General features: G+C 36.1%; 1 protein-coding gene across 2 annotated transcripts in view; it reads right to left on the bottom strand.

Annotated features, from left to right (window-relative positions):
- TESK2 (testis associated actin remodelling kinase 2) overlaps positions 1-22,262 on the bottom strand; it is a 143,380-nt gene that overhangs the window by 97,661 nt on the left and 23,457 nt on the right. For both annotated transcript variants that reach the window (XM_081307214.1, XM_081307213.1), the window contains exon 2: positions 20,307-20,610. In XM_081307214.1, coding sequence (XP_081163340.1) covers positions 20,307-20,528 — 222 coding nt within the window. In that variant the 5' untranslated portion in view covers positions 20,529-20,610. The remainder of the gene's footprint in view (positions 1-20,306; positions 20,611-22,262) is intronic.

The raw sequence follows: 22,262 nt of genomic DNA, 5'->3' as shown, positions 1-22,262 counted from the left end.
CAGAAAAGCTTCCTCCTTGAAAACCTTATGCTTCAAGGGTGTTGCAAAACCCAAATAAATGCAACAGGGAAAACAATAGGAAATTTAGCAAGCAGCAGCTTTGAAAGGCCATGTTTAAAGTGCAGAACTCTAAGAAGCACTAGACTGTTACCATCTTCTTCCTCCCAAGCTATTATTCAATGCTGAACTCCTTTAAATAGAATAGTGGCTTTCTTTATTAAAAAAAATTTATATATGACAACAGAATGCATTACAATTCTTATTACACATATAGAGCACAATTTTTCATAACTCTGGTTGTATACAAAGAATATTCACACCAATTTGTGTCTTCATACATGTACTTTGGATAATAATGATCATCATGTTCCACCATCATTTCTACCCCATGCCCCCCTCCCTTCCCCTCCAACCCCTCTGCTCTAAAGTTCCTCTATTCCTCCCACGCTCCCTCCCCCATCCCACTATGAATCAGCCTCCTTACATTAAAGAAAACATTTGGCATTTGGTTATTTGGGATTGGCTAACTTCATATCTTCTCTAACTCCATCTATTTACCTGCAAATGCCATGATTTTATTCTCTTTTATTGCTGAGTAATATTCCATTGTATATTTTTGCCACTTTTTTTTTATCCATTCATCTACTGAATGGCATCTAGGTTGGTTCCAGTTTAGCTACTGTAAATTGTGCTGCTAAAAAAAAAAAAAAAAAAAAAAATCCCATATTCAGAGTATGTAGGCTATATTTGATTATTTCTTTGAAATTATTGAGACTTGACATTGTGCCTAATACATAATCAATTCTGTAAATATTCTGTTTTATTAATGTTTTCAGGATGAACATACCTCCTCTGGTTTACAGTTTTTTGATTGTGTCATTCTACTTTTGGCAGCTTTGGGGGGGGTTAAAATCTCCTACTATGGTTGAGTATTTTTAATTTCTCCCTTATATATTAGGTAAATATAACAATCTATAGCTTCTTTACTTTCACCTTTGAAGTTATTCATTTTATCCAGAATTATGATTTATTATTTCTAAAAATTGTTATTATTAACTTTTATTTGGTATTTGCTAGATAAAAGTTAATAACAATTTTTGGAAATAATAAAGCATAATTCTGGATAAAATGAGTAACTTCAAAAGTATTTGGTATTTGCTTGATAGATTTTCTCCATCAACTTGCTTTCAAACTTTCTATGTTCTTACATTTTGAAAGTAGCTTGTGTAAATGAACATAAATGTATTTTTAACAAACAGAGCAACAAAATCCATATATTTCAATTTTGGATGCTTCTGTTGCTGTTTTTAAATTTCCTATTACATTCTTTGAATTTTACCTGTAAATTTGCTCCATTTATATTTACAGTGATCATTGATCAACTTGAGCTTGTATATTTAATTACTTAAATTTTATGTATTCATCTCACTTGTTTAAATTTATTATATCACCTTTTTTCCTCTCATTTTACATGTTTTTTTTTTAATTAAAATTATTGGGCGGGCTGGGGATGTGGCTCAAGTGGTAGCGCGCTCGACTGGCATGCGTGCGGCCCGGGTTCGATCCTCAACACCACATACAAACAAAGATGTTGTGTCCACCGAAAACTAATAAAAATAAATAAATATTTTAAAAAAAAATTATTGGGGCTGGGGTTGTGGCTCAGTGGCAGAGCCCTTGCCTCGCACGTGTGAGGCACTAAGTTTGATCCTCAGCACCACATAAAAAATGAATAAACAAAATAAAGATATTGTGTCCATGTGTAGCTAAAAAATATTTTTTTAAAAAATTAAATTTATTAATCCTTTCTTCTTACCACTGACTTTCACTGGTTTAGAGATTACACATTTCTCAATTATTTAGTATATATATCATTGCCATTAAATGTGCACATTCAATTTTTCTAAAATCTATATTTATATTCTTTTTTTTTTTAAAGAGAGAGTGAGAGAGGAGAGAGAGAGAGAATTTTTAATATTTATTTTTTAGTTCTCGGCAGACACAACATCTTTGTTGGTATGTGGTGCTGAGGATCGAACCCGGGCCGCACGCATGCCAGGCAAGCGCACTACCGCTTGAGCCACATCCCCAGCCCTATATTTATATTCTTAATCTGTCTTCCAAAAAACATGAGGACTTTGGAATTCTTTGTCTCATCATTATTTTACCTGCTGTATTTTTCCAGCATTTTACATCTGTGCCATTTCACCCTAAAAGTTGATTTGTTATGGCCACCAGCATTATCATTATTTTATTGTCAATGTTATGATTGTTATTGAAGTTATTACTGATGGTTGTATTGTAGTTTGTAGAAAATAATGTTTAGAATTGTTACCACATCACTTGAAATCTTGGATACATTCCCCATCCTTCTCTGTCTTGCACCATTAATTCATTCAATCTGTTTTACATCATCTGCTTCTTTGTACTTTTGTGCTATATGTTGTCCAGTTCTCATATTTACTTAGTGCTTAATATAGTTTCACTCCAAAATTTGTTATTCCTTGGTTCTATATTTATTTCTCTAATTTTGTCACTGTATTCCATTTTTTAAAAGAAAAATATATACAATTCAGAAATTCTATGTCAGAATTTTGGTTAATTTCTATTCTTGGATATGTTCTATTCAGGGTTAAACCTTTTGCTATTACATTAAATGATTCTTTTCATTTTTAATTATTAAACATTATTTGCATAATAAAATAAACAAATAAATAGAAAAGTGGCTTTAACCTCATCAAATTTATGATAGATATGGCAACTTCTCTGATCTTTAGGAATCTATTTCTGACTTCTGCTTATCTCTCTAGCTATTTTTTTTCCCTCTTCTCCACACCCTCCTCCAAATAGAAGTATTTCTCAAGGTTCAATCCTTGCTGCTCTAGTCTTCTGTGTCCATAATATTTTCCTTGACTGTTTCTCACATTCAAAACATTTTGAGTTTTAGTGATTAAAAATGTGTATTAGGGACTGGGGTTGGGGCTCAGTAGTAGAATGCTTGCCTAGCATGTGTGAGGCACTGAGTTCAATTTTCCGTACTGCATATAAATAAATTAAATAAAGGTCCAAAAAATTTAAAAAAAAAACACCAACTTTGTAAAAAAAAAAAAAAAAGTGTTATTAATGTGGTTAAAATTTTATATTATTCAGGCCTGGAGTTGTAGCTCACTGGTAGAGTGCTTGCCTAGCATGTGTGAGGCACTGGGTTTGAGTCTCAGTTCCACATATAAATAAATGAATAAAATAAAAGTTCATTTAACATCTAAAAAATATATTTTTAAATTTTATGTTATTCATAAATAATACTGTTTTTATGCCAGAGTAATATTGTAGAATTAAGAATTTTTCTCAACACTTGTTCTTCCTTTCCATTCTTGGAGCAGTTCAACTCTGAAATAGTTGCTTTAATGCACAAAAAAAGGCACATGTACACACACTAGTGTTACTCATGGATGTTCTGGGTGTTGGGGATGGTTCTGATCAATCCTACAACTTACCACTTTATTTCACACTTAGCCTTGGTATACTTAAACATCTCAATCAAAGCAAACCTTCTGAAAACCAGTGTGTTAGAAATGTCTAATATGCTTTCTCCTTTTACTCTCCATGTAGAATATGTACAGATTAGTCATCGTACATTGTTTTTTTTTTTTTTTTTTTTTTTGCGGGGGGGGGGGCAGGAATGGGGGGGCAGGTACCAGGGATTGTACTCAAGGGCACTTGACCACTGAGCCACATCTCCCGTTTTTTTTGTTTTGTTTTGTTTTGTTTTTTGAGAGAGAGAGAGAGAGAGAGAGAGAGTTTTTTAATACTTATTTTTTAGTTTTTGGCGGACACAACATCTTTTGTTTTTGTATGTGGTGCTGAGGATTGAACCCGGGCCGCACGCATGCCAGGCGAGTGCACTACCGCTTGAGCCACATCCCCAGCTCTACCACTCTTTTTTTGTATTTTATTTAGACACAAGGTTTCACTGAGTTGCTTAGCACCTCACTGTTGCTGAGGCTGGCTCTGAACTCGCAATCCTCCTGCCTCAGCCTCCTGAACCATTGGGATTACAGGCATGTGCCACTGCGCCCAGCTACATTGGTTATTAAAACATACAAAAGCACTACCTCTTATTATAACAGTAGCACACAGTGTTTATCAAATGGAGGCATATAGAGAAACATAAATACAACTATATAATAAAACACAGACAAAGAAAAATCCTTTATAGACTCAGGCTGCAAAAAAGATCACATTTAAAAGAAAAAGATACACTTTCTTGCAAATTTCACAAGTTACAATTTGAAAGATTAAAAAATATTGATTACACTTGGGTGTGATAGTGCATGCCTTATAGTACCAGCTACTTTGATGGCTGAGGCAGGACTGCTTGACCCCAGAGTTGTACACTAGTCTGGACAACATAGAGAAACCCCATTTGAAAAAAAAAAAAGGTTTTGTACAATTGGGACACCAAGTCACTGCAACAACACTAGTATTTTGAAACTCAGCATCTAAATTCCCAAAGTTGCCCAATAATATATAACCTTCACCCTCACCTTCCTAAGCAGAAAAATAAAACATCCCAGAACAAAATAACATTCACTTGCTAAAAATAAAAACACAACTGTTGATACTGCTGCAGAGTTAAAGTTCTCATGACAAACTGTACATGTAATAAATAGTAAAAGCATAATCATAAACATAAGTCAATTTTTCAGTACAAAGAAGATAGCAAATATCAGGCTCTTGTAGTTTATAAATTTACTGTTCCTTACAACTTGGCATTTCCAGACATGGTATTGCCAATTTAGAAAAAAATACCAAGGGGGAAGTGGAAATTCAGCCTCTACCTTATAACTAGTTATATACTTATAGTATAAAATTAATCTGGGTGAGGCCAGGCACAGTAACACATGCCTATAATCCCAGGCATGGGGAAGGCAGGAGGCTGAGGCATGAGGATCCCAAGTTTGAGACCAGCCTTGGCAATCTGGTGAAACACTGTCTCAAATTAAAAAATATAAAGGGCTGGGGATGTAGCTCATCTATGAGTTCAATCCCTAGAACCACCTACACACACAAATTAATCACAGTAAATTCTATTAAAAAAAAGCCAGGTGTATGGCACATGCCTGTAATCCCAGCAGCTCAGGTAGTTAAGGCAAGAGGATCACAAATTCTAGGCCAATCTCAGCAACTTAGCAAGGCCCTAAGCAACTAAGTGAGAACCTGTCTCAAAATAAAATCATAAAAATTATAATCCTTTATATATTTGCAAAGTATCACATTGTGTTGATGTTTCAGTGATTCCTTGTGAATATTTGGGCTATTTCCAAACATGCCATTAGAAATAATGAATAGGGCTGTGTTTATAGCTCAGTGGTACAATGCTTGCTTATCATGTGTGAGGTTCATTTGTTGTTAACAAGGCCTGACTTCAGGAAGAATCATTTTATCAGAGTCTAACTTACTAAAGTTTCTTTCATTCTTTTTCCTTCTTTAGTACTAGGATTGAACCAAAGGGCATTCTACCACTGAGCTACATCCTAGCCCTTTTTATTTCACTTATATTTTGAGACAGTCTTACAAAATTGCCCAGGTTGGCTTCAAACATCAATACAATGTGATACTTTGCAAATATATAAAGGATTGAGGAAATTCTTAAATACTATATGGAAAGACCTCCCATCCAGGCTTAGTGGTGCATGCCTATAATCCCAGTGGCCCCAGAGGCTGAGACAGGAGGATCGTGAGTTCAAAGCTAGCCTTAGCAACTTAGCAATATAAAAAAAATGCCTGGGGATGTGTCCGTGGGTTCAATCCCCAATAACAACAAAAGAAAGAAAGAAAGATGTCCCAGATAAAAGTTGATAAGGCAAGATTTGGGGTTGAGGGTGTAATTCAGTAGAACACAACTTACCTAGCTTATAAGGCCCTAGGTACTATCCCCTCCTCTTGAAGGAAAAAAAAAAAAAGAGAGAGAGAGAGAAAGCAAGGTTCAGAGTGCATGTATGATATGCTTCATTATGTTTTTTTTAAATTTTATTTATTCTTTTTAGATATGTATGACAGTAGAGTGTATTTTGATATATTATATATACATAGAGTATAACTTATTCTAATTAGGATCCCACTCTTCTGGTTGTACATAATGTGGAGTTTCACTGCTGTTGAATTCATATATGAACATAGGAAAGTTATGTCTGATTCATTCTACTGTCTTTCCTATTCCCATCCCCCAGTTTATTATTATGTTTTTTTTAAAAAAAGAGAGAAATAAGGAACTGTATTTGATTGTATAGTCATAAAGAAACTGAGGATACAAGAAAGTAAGAATACTAGCTATTTGTGGAGAGTGGTGGTTTGGGGCAAGTTGTTTGTTTCATTTATGTTTGCTTGTTTGGGATTTGTTTGTTTGGTGGGTTTTTTTGTTTTGTTTTGTTTTTGTACTAGGGATTGAACCTAGGGGCACTTTAAGATTGAGTTATATCCTCAGCCTTTTAAAAGTTTTATTTTGAGACAGAGTTTTACTAAGTCGCTTAGGGCCTTACTAAGTTGCTGAGGTTGGCCTCAAACTTGCAATCTTCCTGCCTTAGCCTTCTTCAGGCAAGGTTTGTTGTTGTTGTTTTGAGTCAGGGTCTCATTCAATTGTCCAGACTGTTCTCAAGCAATTCTGTCAGCCTCATGAATAGCTGGGACTACAGGTACTTGCCACCATTCCTCACTTAGGTAAGGTTCTTAAGAGCTTTTCATAGTGGGGGTATATAAGAACATACAATTAATTACTTTAATTAAGCTTTTAAATTAGGATTCTTATAGTTCATTAAATCAAGAGAAACTTAAAAACTCTTAAATACCTACCAATCTACTAATTTACCCATTCCTCTGCTAGACCATATTGTTTTAAAGGTTTTATTTGTTTGTTTTTACAGTATTGGGGATTAAACCCCAGGGCAGCACATATCCTAGGAAAGCACTCTACCACTGAGCTACATTCCCAGCCAATTTTATTTTATTTTGATACAGAGACTCCCCAAATTGCCCAAGCTAGCCAAAACTTGCAATCCTCCTCCTCAGCCTCCGTAATAACTGAGATTATAGGCATGTGCCACTGCAGCTGGCTCTGCTTTTAAACTTTCTTAAAATCATGCAGCTCAGGGTTGGGGTTATAGCTCAGTGGTAGAGCACTTGCCTAGCATGTGTGAGGTACTGGGTTGATCCTCAGCACCACATAAAAATATAAGTATTGCATCCATCTTAAACTAAAAATATTTTTTTAAAAAAATCATGTACCTCAGTGGTAGAGTACTTGCCTAGTATGTACAGGCCCTGAGTTTGATCCCCAATACTGCCAAAGGAAAAAAAAAAAGTACATTGACTATTCTTGCACAGATATTCTTATATATGAATTTTAGAGAGAGAATATCTTTTTTTGTTTTTGTTGTTGTAGATGGACACAACACAATGCCTTTATTTTATGTGGTGCTGAGAATCGAACCCAGGTCCCGCCAGTGATAGGCGAGTGCTCTACAGATGAGCCACAATCCCAGCCCCTTAAATATGAATTTTAAAATCAATCATTAAGTTACATGCAAATTCCTCTAAGATTTCTATAGGGAATATATTGACTTTAGAATTAATCTTTGGAGAATTGGCATATTTAACATATTAAATCATAACATGTTTATTTTGATCTTTTAAGACACTGTCAATATCTTCTGGATACTAGCAATAAGGATACTCTTCATGTTTTTCATTATAGTAACCAGACCCAGCTAAGTTACCTACCCTACTTCCTTGCAACTACAAGTAGCCATATGAACACAGTTCTGACTATTGCAATATAATATGAAATCTATTGGGACTCTGGGAAAGATTTTGCCCTTCCTGACAAAAGTGAAAGATATAACTACTGATTCTCTTTCCTCTTCTTCTTGCTTTGGAACTAAAGTAGTCATCTGGTAACTATAAAGCTGCCAAGGTGAGGAAATGTCTAAAAACTGCAGAGAAGCCAACCCTGACATCATGGTGGAGCTGAAGCAATGCCCAGGAATTCTTTATCTCTATGCTTTTTTTGTTTTTGTCTTACAAGAGAAATAACCCCTATTTTTAAAAAAAATTTTTTTAGTTGTAGATGGACACAATATCTTTATTTATTAATATTTATGTAGTGCTGAGGATTGAACCCAGTGCCTCACATATGCAAGGCAAGCACTTCAAGACTGACTATAAAGCTAGAGTAATCAAGACTGTGTGGTATTGACAAAAAAAAAAAAAAATTAAAAAATAGATCAACAGAATAGACTATAAGAATAGACCCATGGGGCTGGGATTGTGGCTCAGCAGTAGAGTGCTTGCCTAGCACGGGCGGGACCCGGGTTCAATCCTCAGCACCACATAAAAATAAAGGCTTTTTTTTTTTTTTTTTTTTGTACTAGGGATTGAACCTAGGGGCAATTTTTTTTTGTGTAAAAAAAAAATAAAAAAGAATAGACCCATATTGGGCTGGGGATATAGCTCAGTTGGTAGAGTGCTTGCCTTGTGTGCACAGGCCCTGGGTTCAATTCCCACCACCACCCAAAAAAAAAAAAAAAAAGAATAGATCCATATTAAAAAGTAACCTAATTAGGCGTGGTGGTACACAACAGTAATCCCAGCAGCTCAGGAGGCTGAGGCAAGAGGATGGTGAGTTCAAACCTAGCCTATGCAATTTAGCAAGGCCCTAAGCAACTCAGCAAGACCCTGTTTCTAAATAAAATGCAAAAAACAAAAAAAAACAAAACAAAAAAAAAAAAAAAAAACAGCTGGGGATGTGGCCCAGTGGTTAAATGCCCCTGGATTCAATCCCTGGTACCAAAAAAAAAAAAAAAAAAAAAAGTCACCTAATCCTTAACAACAAAGAAAAGGCAATACAATCAAGCAAAGAAAAAGATAGCCTTTTCAACAAATGGTGCTGGAAGGGGTTGTGGCTCAATGGTAGAGCACTTGCCTAGCATGTGTGAGGCACTGGGTTCGAGCCCTGGCACCGTCCAAAAATAAACAAATCAAATAAAGGCACTGTGTCCATCTACAACTAAAAAAATATTTTTTTAAAAAAATGGTGCTGGAACATCTGGACATGCACATGCAAAAAAAAAAAAAATACTAAGCACAAAAATTAACTCAAAAGTAAATCAGAGGGGGCTGGGTTTGTCGTTCAGTGGTGGAGCATTTGCCTAGCATGTGTGTGGCACTGGGTTTGATTCTCAGCACCACATATAAATAAATAAAATAAAGGTCTATTGACAACTAAAAAATATTAAAAAAAAAAAAAAAAAAAGAAAAGAAAAATCAGAGGCTGGTGTTGTAGCTCAGTGATAGAGCACTTGCCTAGCACTTGTGAGGCACTGGGTTCGATTCTCAGCATCGCATAAAAATAAGTAAATAAAAGTATTGTGACCATCTACAACTAAAAAAAAATTATTTTTTAAAAATAAATCAGAGATCTAAAGGTAAAATGTAAAACAACATAGGAGAAAACCTAGATGGCCTTGGGAATGACAATTTTTAAATATAACACCAAAGACACAATCCTTCAAAGACAACTGGTAAGATGGAGTTCATTAAAATTAGAAACTGAGGTATAGCTCAGTGGTAGAATACTTGCCTAGAACGCAAGAGGTCCTGGATTTGATCCCCATATAATGTGAAGAGAATGAGATGATAAGCCACAGACTGGGAAAAAATATTTGTGAACAATACATCTGATAAAGGAATGTTACCCAAAACATACAAAAAATTCTTAAACTTAACAATAAAAAAATTTTAATGGGCAAACTATCTGAAAGACACCTCATTAAATAAAATATACAGATGACAAGTAAGCATATAAAAGATTTCCAGCCTCATAAATGCTAAGCATATGTTCCACCACTAAGCTCCAACCCAGCCCTTCAGAGAATGATATATTATTCAGTAAATTTTTTTTTTCAGATGGGGTCTTGCTATGTTATTCAAGATGGTCTCAAACTCACAATCCTATCTCAGCCTCTTGTGATTACAGGCAAGCACCACAGCATCCAGTTTACTATTCAGTACTAAAAATAAATGAGCTATCAAATCATGAAAAGAGATGGAAGAAACTTAAAATGCATAACATGAAGTGAAAGAAGGCAATCTGAGGACTGAGAATATAGCTCAGGGGGGGTACAGTGCTTCCCTAGTATGTATGGGGTCCTAGTTGAATCCCCAGCAACACATACACATACACACACCAATCTGAAAAGGCTGCATACTGTATGATTTGAATGACGTAACAGGAAAAGCAAAATTATGAAGATTAATGGTTGCCAAAAGTTAAGGAAGTAGAATGGATAAGTAAATCCCAGAAAATTTTTATGGCAGTGAAACTATTTTGTATGGTACTACAATAATGAATGCATGTCGAGGGCTGGGGCTGTAGCTCAGTGGTAGAGCGCTTGCCTTGCATTTGTGAAGCACTGGGTTTTATTCTCAGCACCACATAAACATTAATAAACAAAATAAAGGTATTGTGACCATCTACAACTAAAACAAAATTTAAAATAATAATAATAATGAATGCATGTCATTATACATTTGTTAAAACCAATAGAATGCCCAATACCAAGAGTGAACTCTAATATAAACCCTAATGTATGCTATGCACTTAGGTTGATAGTGATGTCAATTAAAAAAAAAGGTCATTAATAAATAAAAATATATATATGTGTGTGTGCCCGTGTGTGTGTGTGTGTGTGTGTGTGTGTGTGTATGTATGTATGTATGTTTATTGACTGCAACATACCATAGTGCAGAATGCCCATACTGGGGGAAATTGTATTGTATGGGCAGAGAGATTATATGAAAATAATATCTCTCTCAATTTTGCTTTGAACCTAAAACTGCTCTAAAATATTTTAGGGTTTGGGTTGTAGCTCAGTGGTAGAGTGCTTGCTTTGCACACATGAGGTCCTGGGTTCAATCCTCAGCACCACATTTTAAAAAAAATGAATAAAAATAGAGATACCGTGTCCATCTACAACTAAAAAACTTAAAATAAATAATTTTTAGCCAGGGGTGGTGGCACACATCTGTAATTCTAGCTACTTGGGAGACTGAGGCAAGAGGAGCCCCTTGAGACCAGAAGTTTGAGGTCAGTCTGGTCAACATAGCAAGAACCTGTCTCAAAAATTAAAGTAAGGGCTGGGTTGTGGCTCAGCAGTGGAGCGCTCGCCTAGCACGTGCAAGGCCCTAGATTCGATCCTCAGCACCATATAAAAATAAATAAATAAAATAAAGGTGTTGTGTCCAACTACAACTAAAAAATAAATATTTTTTAAAAATTAAATTTAATTTAAAAATAAAGTTTATTGACTTTAAAGAATAAATTCCCCTATGTTCTGCTATAAACTTTTATGGTTTTAATTTTCATATTAAAATGTTTGATTCATTTGGAATTTATTTTGGTATAATATATAAAATCTTGATCCAACTATTTGTTTTTGAAATGACCACCTAGTTATGTTAACATCAATTTATCTTTTCCTCACTAATTCAAGAAAATATCTTTTGCCATACAGTAAATTACCACATATATCTGAAATTTCTATATTTTCTATTTTATTCCATTGTTATATTCAAGTATCAGATCACACCAGAATTCAATGATAAAAATGACAATGAGACCCACTGAGGGGAAAAAAACGACTAATTAAAAAATTATATTTAGGGCTGGGGATGTGGCTCAAGTGGTAGTGCGCTTGCCTGGCATGCGTGTGGCCCGGGTTCGATCCTCAGCACCACATACAAACAAAGATGTTGTGTCCACTGAAAACTAAAAAATATTTTTAAAAAAATTATATTTAGGGGCTAGCATGGGTGGTGGCATGCCTAGAATCCCAGCTACTTGGGAGACTGAGGCAGGAATGTCATAAATTTGAAGCCAGCCTGAGCAATTTAGTGAGACCCTGTCTAAAAAATAAAAAGAACTAGTGAGATAGCTCAGTGATACAGTTCCTCTGGGTTCAATCCCCCATACTGAAAAAGAAATTATATTTAGATGCTAGGATGTAGTGGTAGAATACATGCTTAGCACACCCAAGTCCCTGGGTTAAATACTCAGCATCAAAACAAAATTATGGACAACTAGCTAACTGACTGAAAATTAAATAAAAATTAACTGCCAATACCTCATTTCAAAGACACTGAAATAAACTCAAAATGAGTTAAATATTTTTTTTTAAAAAACTATCTATTACATTTCATCATCTTTAAGACATTTGGAGGAAGGAGTATTAGGGATTGTACCCAGGGGTGCTTTCCATTGGGCTATATCCACAATCCTTTTTTTTTTTTTCCCAGTATTTATTTTTTAGTTGGACTTGGACACAATACCTTTATTTTATTTTTATGTGGTGCTGAGGATCAAACCCAGGACCTCATCGTGCTAGGTGAATGCTCTACCGCTGAGCCACAACCCCAGCACCCCCAATCCTTTCTATTTTTTATTTTGAGACAAGGTCTCACTAAGTTGCTAAGGGTCTGGTTAAATTGCTTAGGCTGGTCTTGAACCTGTGATCCTCCTCTCAGCCTCCAGAAATGCTGGAATTACACCATTGCCCACGGCTAAAACCTTTAATATTTTGAGGGTTTTTTTCTTCTTTTTTTTTTGCAAGGCGGGGAGGATTGAACCCAGGGCTTTAAATATCTTGAAATTTTGATATCTTAAAATTGCTTTGAGCCAAGCATGGTGGCACACATCTGTAATTCCAAAATTTGTAGAATGGGTAGGGGGCAAGGAGGGATTCTAAGAGTATAGTTCTACTGAGTGTGTGCTTACCATGTTTGAGGCCCTGGGTTCAAGACCAAGGATAGTGCAGAAGACCTGGATACAATAGTGCAGAAGCAGTCTTTTAAGAAATTATTCATCATTGAGACAGAATAGAAGAAAATAAGTAGGAAGGAGACAAAATGAAGAAAAATTAGAATAAAAACTTATGCTAAAGTTCTACATACCTTTCCTCCCTGAATCAGTTCTCTCTCCCAGACCTGTCACTACCTAAGTTAGTTCTCCCAGATTTCTGGGAAATCTGTAAATAATAGTTACCATAAATTCACTCACTCATAAAAATTACCTATAGCACTATTAATTAATCTGTGTAATAAACAGATTAATAAGAGGTTGTGAGGGGAACGGGATAATAAACATGGAGGGAAATGAATTACAGTAGATGGGGTAGAGAGAGAAGACGGGAGGGGAGGGGAGGGGGGATAGTAGAGGATAGGAAAGGTAGCAGAATACAACAGTCACTAATATGGCAGTATGTAAAAATGAGGATGTGTAACCGATGTGATTCTGCAATCTGTATTTGGGGTAAAAATGGGAGTTCATAACCCACTTGATTCTAATGTATGAAATATGATATGTCAAGAGCTTTGTAATGTTGTGAACAACCAATAAAAAAAAAATAGATTATACAAAGAGAGCAAATATTTTAAGAAATCTATAATCTAGGGTACTTTCCAATCTTACCTACTTATTAGCTAATGCAGACCACACCAGCCTAAGGATCCTGAAAAGGGCCAGACCACCATAAGCCATCTTGTGAACAACAGACTAACATCCTCATCTAACTTTCATGCCCACCTCTCACCAAGTTTCCTTTAAAAGAAAAGCTTAAGAACTCTAAAAGCACTTCTTATCCTTCAGAAAGACACATTCTCCCTTGAATGTGTCTATACTTTCCTAAAGAAATCTCTATGCCTCTGACACATCCTTAAACTCATTTCTACAACATATGCCAAGAACCCTACTCATCTTGAGTTGAGGTCTATCTTTTTGGGAACTCTCAGAACTCCTTCAGTGACATCACCAAACTCCCTCCACCACTGAAATATGCCCTCAGCCCACCCCCCACTTTTTTAAAAGATAAGGTCTCACTATATTACCCAAGTTGGGCTCAAATTCCTAGGCTCAAGAGATCCTCCCGACTCAGCTTCCAGAGTTAACTGGGACCACAGGCAAACACCATCACCATTGATGATAGAAAGCACAGTGTAATATGACACACAGATATTTTAAACCCTCTGAATCAAAGGGGAAAAAAAGAAAAAAAGTTCTAGGCAGTTATATTCTGAATACAAAAAGAATTAAGAATGCTCTAATCAGGGGCTGCAGATGTAGCTCATTGGTAGAGTGATTGCCTACCATGTGTGAAGCACTGGTTGGATCCTCAGCACCACATAAAATAAATAAAGGCATTATGTCCATCTACAGCTAAATTTTTTTAAAAAAATAATGCTTTAATCAATTTTTTTTCTAATGCACCTTTCTTTTCATAAAACTATAACATGAAAAAAACTAGTCAAGTCTATAAATCTTTAAAAATAAAACTTACAAGAACTGTCATAGTTTAATTGACTACAGGTATGTTCTGTATTCAATGATATCTAAATTCAATGAAGTATGTCATAAAAGCTTTAGAAAATCAATATTTTCAAAACTTTGCAATGAAGAAGGCTATCAGTCAATAGGTAAAATCCCCAAATGGTAAATAAAAAGACTGATAGTTCTCACTACACAAAAATTAAAAAGAAGCCAGCAATGATGATGTAAATTTGTAATCCCAGCTACTCGGGAGGTTAAAACAGGAGAATTATTAAATTCAAGACCAGCCTTGGTGCTGGGGCATGGTGGCACAGGCCTGTAATCCCAGTGGCTTAGGAGGCTAAGACAGGAGGATCTCAAGTTCAAAGCCAGCCTCAGCAATTTAACAAGGCCCTAAGCAACTCAGCAAGACCCTGACTCTAAATAAAATATAAAAAGGAGCTGGGGATGTGGCTCAGTGGTTAAGCCCTCTGGGTTCAATCTTCAGTACTAAAAAAAAAAAAAAAAAGTAAAAATTTAAAATAAAAAATAAAAAGGACTTGGGATGGGGCTCAGTGGTTAAGCACCCCCGAGTTCAATCTCTGGTACTGCCAAAAATAAAATTAAAAACCTAGAAATTTTGTCTTTCCTACCCCTAGACAGGTAGGGGCTAGCATGGTGGCACACGTGTAATCCCAGCAGCTTAGGAGGCTGAGGCAGGAGGACAACAAGTTCAAAGCCAGCCTCAGCAAAAGTGAGGCCCTAAGCAACGCAGTGAAACCCTGTCTCTAAAAAAAATACAAAATAGGGCTGGGGATGTGGCTCAGTGATCCCAGTGCCCCCTGAGTTCAATCCCCAGTACCCCCCCCCAAAAAAAAAGAGACAGTCATGGAGGAAATATATGTAACTTATCTAAATAAATATAATAAGTTACTAATACAGTATAAGGAGTACAACATTCAATAGACAAAGATAGGTAAAGAGGGGCTGGGGTTGTGGCTCAGTGGTAGAGCGCTCGCCTAACACAGGCAAGGCCCTGGGTTCATTCCCCAGCACCACATAAAAATAAATAAAGATTTGGGTCCAACTACAACTAAAAAATAAAGATTAAAAAAAAGATAGGTAAAGAATATAAATGTACAGGTTATACAAATGATTGACAAGCAACAGGACTTCATTGATAATCAGAACATTCATATTAAAATGAGTCATCAACTCTCATACAAATGGTAAATTGACTTTTGACAAGGGTGCCAAAATCATTCACTAGCAAAAGGATGTCTTTATGACACATGGTTATGGGAAAGCTGGATGTCCATATGCAAAGAATGAAACTGGACCCTGTTTTACCATCATATACATAAGTTAATTTAAAGTGAAGAACGATTTAAATGTAAGAACTAAAACTACACAACTCTTAGAAGAAAATGTTGGTGAGCCTGGGAGTGAAGTTCAGTAGTAGAGCACTGAACTAGCATTATCAGCATGCATAAGGCCCTGGGTTTGATCCCCAGAACAACAAATCAAAAAAAAAAAAAAGGACACTTTGGGAAAAATCTCCATAACACAGGATTTGGCAATAATTTCACCAATATGACACCAAAAAGCACAAGAAACACCACAGGATAAATTAAAGTTAATCAGAATTTAAACCTTTTGCACAACAAAGGACATGCTATCAAAAGAGTAAAAAGGCAAGCACAGTGGTGCATGCATTTAGTCCCACCTACTCAGGAGGCTGAGGTAGGAGGATCACTTCAAATCAGGAGTTCAAGACCAGCATGGGCAACATAGCAAATATGGTAGGGAAGAATGAAAAGAAAAACTAGAAAATACTTGTAAATCATTTATCTGATAAAGAATCTAAATATCCCTTATACATGAAATACACAAACACAATTCAAAAATACACAAAGGCTAGCTGACACATGACTGTAATCCCTGCAACTCACAAGTTCAAAGCCAGTCTCAGCAATTTAGCAAGACACTATCTCAAAATAAAAATGGATGGGTATTTAGCTCAGTGGTTAAGCACCCCTGAGTTCAATTCCCAATTACCTGCCCCCAAAAAAATACACAAGGGTCTTAAATAGATATTTCTCCAAGAGAAGACATACAAAAGGTCAATAAGCACATGAAAAGGATGCTTTGCATGCCTAGTCATTAAGTAAATGTAAAGCAAAATATCATTTTGCCCACTAGGGTGTAGGATAATTATTACCTTTTTATTAATTTAATTTCTGTAGTACTAGGATTGAATTTAGGCCCTTGTGCATGCTAGTCAAGCACTCTACCACTGAGCTACACCCTTAGCCCATTTTATTTTGAGGCAAGGTCTCATTAAGTTGCTCAAATTGGCTTCAAACTTGCAATTCTCCTGCCTCAGCCTCCTAAATAACTGGGAATATAAGTGTGCACAACCATGTTTGGCTTAAAGAAAAACAAGAAGTGTTAGTGAGGATATGGAGAAATCAGAACCCTTTTGTGTAGCTGGTAGGAACATAAAATGATGCAATTACTAAAGAAAACTGCCACAGTCTGACTGGGCACAATTCAGGAGCCACTTGTCAAGCAGGAACGAACTTTATTTTTTAGCACGCAGGCTGCACCACGTGAGCTCTCCAGGAGAGCTCAACTGCAACCACCCGCACTTCTGGGAGCACTCCACTGGAACTTCCAGGCCATTTCCTGCTCTTGAGGCAGACTACCGGTCACGTGGGCAGAGCCAAACGAGTCCCCCAATGAGCAGCTCCATGGTCTGAAAGGGTGGGGAAACAGCCCAATGAGCCTCACCGCAGAGGAGCCAATCAGCTGGAAGTTTGCTGGGGCCCCTTCTGCTGTGGCTCTCAACATAAAACAGTTTGGTGGTTCTTCAAAAAGTTAAACAAACTGAATGAAATAAAGCAGTGACAAAAAGACAAATACTATGTGTTCACTTATTTAAGTTATCTAGACTAGTCAAACTTCATAGAAACAAAGTAGAATAGTAGTTGCTAGGGGTTGGAGGAAGGGAGAAATAAGGCATAGACCATAACGGTATAGAGTTTCTGTTTTGTAAGAAGAAAAATTCTAGAGTTTGCATAACAATGTAAATATACTTAACACTGCTCAACTGTACACTCAAAAATGGTTAAAACAATCAGATGTGGTGGCACATGCATCCCAGGAGCTCGGAAGGCTGAGGCAGGAGGATCGCAAGTTCAAAGCCAGCCTCAGCAACTTAGCGAGGTCTTAAGCAACTCAACAAGACCCTGTCTCTAAATAAAATATACAAAGCGGGTAAGGATGTGGCTCAGTGGCTAAGTGCCCCTGGGTTCAATCTCCGGTATTAAAAAAAAAAAAATGGTTAAAACAGCAAATTTTATGTTACATGTATTCTACCACAATTATTTTTAAAAAAAATTAAACATAAAGTTACCAAGTAACTCAGGAATTCCACTTACAGGTTAAAAAGAACTGAAATCTGAGACTCAACTCAAAGCAAACTCAAATATTTTTATGTCAATGTTCACAGAGCATTATTCACAATAGCCAAAATGTGGAAACAACTTAAATGTCCATAAATAAATGGATGGATTAAGAAAATGTGGTAAGTACTTGTAATACATTATTATTCAGTCATCACCTGAAACATTTTGAAAAGTAAATCAATTCTAATACAAAAGGACAAACATTGTATGAATCCCCTTTTATGAAGTATCTCAAAAAGGCAGTCAGGAAGAAAAGGGGAAACAACAATTTATATTGGTCAAATTATCTTATTATGTAGAGTGTGTACATGAATATACAGCAACAATCTATCATGTACAACTACAATGCACCAATAAAAAAAAAAACGGGGGAAAAAAACAAGATTAGGCAAACCCATAGAGACTGAAAATTAGAAAGGATGTTATCAGGAGCTGGGAGTAGGGGAAAATGGTGAGTTAATGTTTAATGGGTACAGAGTTTCTGCTTGGGATGATAAAGTTCTGACAACAGATCATGGTAATGTTTGCACAAGACTGTGAATGTAATTTATGATACTGAATTATAACTTAAAAATGGTTAACAAGGAGCCAGGCACTGAGCTACTTTGGAGGCTGAAGCAGGAGAATCTCAAGTTTGAGGACAGCCTCGGCAGCCTAGCAAGACCCTGTCTCAAAAAAAATTTAAAAAGGAATGGGGAGCCAGGCTTAGTGGCAAACACCTGTAATCCCAGCAGCTTGGGAGGCTGAGGCAGGAGGACTGCAAGTTCAAAGCCAGCTTCAGCAACTCAGTGAGACCCTGTCTCTAAATACAAAACAGGACTGGGGATGTGGATCAGTGGTTGAGTGCCCCTGAGTTCAATACCCAGTACCAAAAAAAAACAAAAAAAAAAAAAAAAAAAAAAAAACAGGGCTGGGGATGTAGCTCACTGTAAAAGGACCTTTGAGTTGAATCCCCAGCACTGATGTGAGGGGAGGTTATGTTATATTATATACATGTGTGTGTGTGTGTGTGTGTGTGTGTATTTATTTTACAAGATAAAACTAAGAGGAAAAAGTAGTAGGAAAAGAACTGGAGATGCTATGTAGAGACAATTATTCTATGGAGTAATTTTGGTCCAAAAGAGAAGACAGAGAGAATATAGCTAAAGTCAAAAGAAGAAGAGTGTTTTCCTTAAACATTTTTTAAGGTACTGATAGGAATAATTAACAAAGAGTAAAAATATTACACAGGAAAGACTGGAGAATTTCTTAGGTCATTTTGGTAGGTAAATGGAAATAGGAATTAAAATACAAAGGAAAATATGGAATTAGAGAAGAACTCAGCTAGTTGTTCCATAGTGATAGGGTAAAAGTTAAGTAAGCATATAAATATGTGGGTTCGAAGAAGCTCCCAAGAGCTGGGTATGGTGACTCACCTATAATTTCAGCTGTTGAGGAGACTTGAGGCAGGAAGGTCCAAGTTCAAGGCCATCCTGGGCAATTTAGCCAGACTCTGTATCAAAATTTTAAAAAATCTGGGCTGGGGATTTAGCTCAGTGGTAGAGCATTCGTCTAGCATGTACAAGGCCTTGGGTTCAATCCCCAGTACCAAAAAAAAGATATGGGTTGGTAGCTATTTGTATTGATGGGTGTTTGTGCAAGTTCTCTTCTATTTGCTTCTAGTTTCTCAGCAAATCGTAAGTAAGATCATCACTGAAAAATAGGACTAGAGAGGAAATATTGGGATTTGATGAGAGAAGAAAAAGTATGAAATAATCTTTTAAGAGAGAGAATAAATCAGGGAAATAGGATTTCTTGGGAGCCTTAAAGGTTCAATTTTATTAAAAATAAGTATACAAGCCAGGTAATATGGCAGGTGCCTGTAGTCCCAGCTCTTTGGAAGGTTGAGACAGGAGAATTACCTCAGCCCAGGAGTTCAAGACCAGCCTGGGCAATAATTGAGACTCCAACTCTAAATAAATAAAGCTAACAGAGATTGAGGGTGTAGCTCAGTGATAGATCACACATTTATTATGCATGAGCCCTGGGTTCAATCCCTAACACAAAAACAAAACACACAAAATAACATGTAGTTTTGTTTTTTATTGGTGCAATGTTTTTGTCTATATACGTAATTTTATATATGCATGTGTGTATACCACATGTATACAGCACAGTAAAGAGAATAGAAATAAATACAAATGGTTAAAAATGGTTATTATTGGAGACTATACATAAACCTATGCAAATACATACATGGGTAGGGCAGAGAGGAGTGGGAGAAACTTCTATATTCTTCGAATCTTTAATTATCGTGTATTATTTTCATATTTTCAACAAAATATCTTACAAGTTAATAGTTTCAGAGAGGAGTTTAAAACAGTGCTCAAAATGCACAGCACCTGGACTAGGCAAAACCTATGGCCTACTTAAACACAAATATCAAGTCTGCAGTGAATGTGACCATCAGAAAAATAACAGAAAACTGAGGCATCACTCACCTTAAACACTTCAGAAAAGAAACCAGACCCTATTTTTTCACAGGTGAAGTCATCCAAACGAGTCAGTCTGGAAAAGGCACTTATAAGAGCTCTGTATGAGGATGGCCAAACTCTTCCCACCTGAGTCATGTTTCCATCCCCTCCACCACCACCTTCAAACTCTTCAAGACGTTCCACACGTGGGGGAAATCCTGCAATTGAATTCCGTTTGCTCCGATCCATAGTCTCAATAATCACTTTCTTTTATTAAGAAAGAACTCCATACATAGTATTTGTTGAATTTTAGTTCTCTTCCAGTTTGACACTAAATAAGAGACCAAAAAAAAAAACTCATTAAAATCATTAATGAATAAATACATGCAAATCAACTTCATAAATTTCACTTCAATGCAAAAATATTTCCTTTCATACGTACCCTTCTTCCCCATACTGGAATTGAGTCCATGCATACTCTTCCAATGAGCTATGTCCCCAGCCCTTTTGTATTATTGTTATTGTTATTATTATTATTATTATTATTAAGCCAGGCTCTCACTAAGTTTCCCAGACTGTCCTGAAACTTGCTATCTTCCTGCCTTAGCCTTCCCAGTAACTGGAATTACACTTATGCCAGTCCAACTGGCTCCTTTCACATTCTACCTCCTTATTTTCAGATCTAAAAAATACTTTTATGTATTTACCTTCAAAAAACATTGATAACAGCCAGGTCTGGTGGCAAAAGCCTGTAATCCCAGCGACTCAGGAGGCTGAGGCAAGATGATCACAAGTTCCAAGTCAGCCTCAATAACTTAACTCAACAAGGTCAGCCAACAATTTAGCAAGACCCTGTCTCTAAATAAAAAATAAAAAGGACTAGGAATGTGGCTCAGTAGGTTAAGTGCCCCTGGATCAATCCCTGGTACCAAAAAAAAAAAAAAAAACCTGACACACTTAAAATCCAAGACGTAGTCACTCTTTAACATGAATAGAATATAAGGTGATCAATTACATTCTAAGTAACAAAATAACAATGATAATATCCGTCATTCATTAACCACTGACTTTCTAGGAAAGAGTATAAAAACATGGGCTGGGGTGATCGCTCAATGGCAGAGCATGCACTTAGTCTAAGAGCTTTAACCTATATCATGTCATTTGATTCTCAAATATTTCATGATAAGGATTATTATGCTCATTTCACAGAAAGATCATGTAACTACAGAGTCACTAAATGTTAGAGAGAAAATTAAAATCCAAGACTGATTCAAAAACCTGTGCTCCTACCAATCCCCCTTGCATCATCACATAATGTTATCTTAATTTGAAAAATTAAGTCCAAATATTTAAAAAACAAAGAAACTTCAAAATTATGTTATTTAAAAAGAAAACTATATCCAAAAGCAATCTAAAAATTCACTATTAATTATACAACACAGGGCTGGGGATGTGGCTCAAGCGGTAGCGCGCTGGCCTGGTATGCGTGCGACCCGGGTTCGATCCTCAGCACCACATACCAACAAAGATGTTGTGTCCGCCGAGAACTAAAAAATAAATATTAAAAATTCTCTCTCTCTTTCCTCTCTCTTAAAAAAAATAAATAAATCCTGGGCTTCACTCCCTCCCTCCCTTTGTTTCCTCCTACTCCTTCTTTAAAAAAAAAATTAAATTAAATTTTAAAAAAAAATTATACAACACAGTGCAGTAGAAATGACAATAGAAGAGTTCATTCCACCTGGCATTTACATAACTAAAGAAAAAAGGCTCAAGCTCACTTTTTCTTTTAGCCATTTCTCCATACTTTCATTTTTTCCCAAAAGAACAGATTATAAGGGTTCTAAACAAAATACAAAATTGATTTTGTGGGTTTTATTTTTGTGTGGAAGGACGGTCTTCTTTGATTTTCATTGCAAAATACAACCTTATGAGTGTTCAATTAGTGAGATGCTTCATAAATGTGATGAATACCTACCCAGCCTC

The sequence above is a fragment of the Spermophilus citellus genome (genome assembly GCF_964194105.1).
Source record: "Spermophilus citellus genome assembly, chromosome: 9".
Classification (NCBI taxonomy): domain Eukaryota; kingdom Metazoa; phylum Chordata; class Mammalia; order Rodentia; family Sciuridae; genus Spermophilus; species Spermophilus citellus.
Note: the sequence above shows the minus strand (reverse complement) of the source record. Positions and strands in the feature narration are given on the sequence as shown.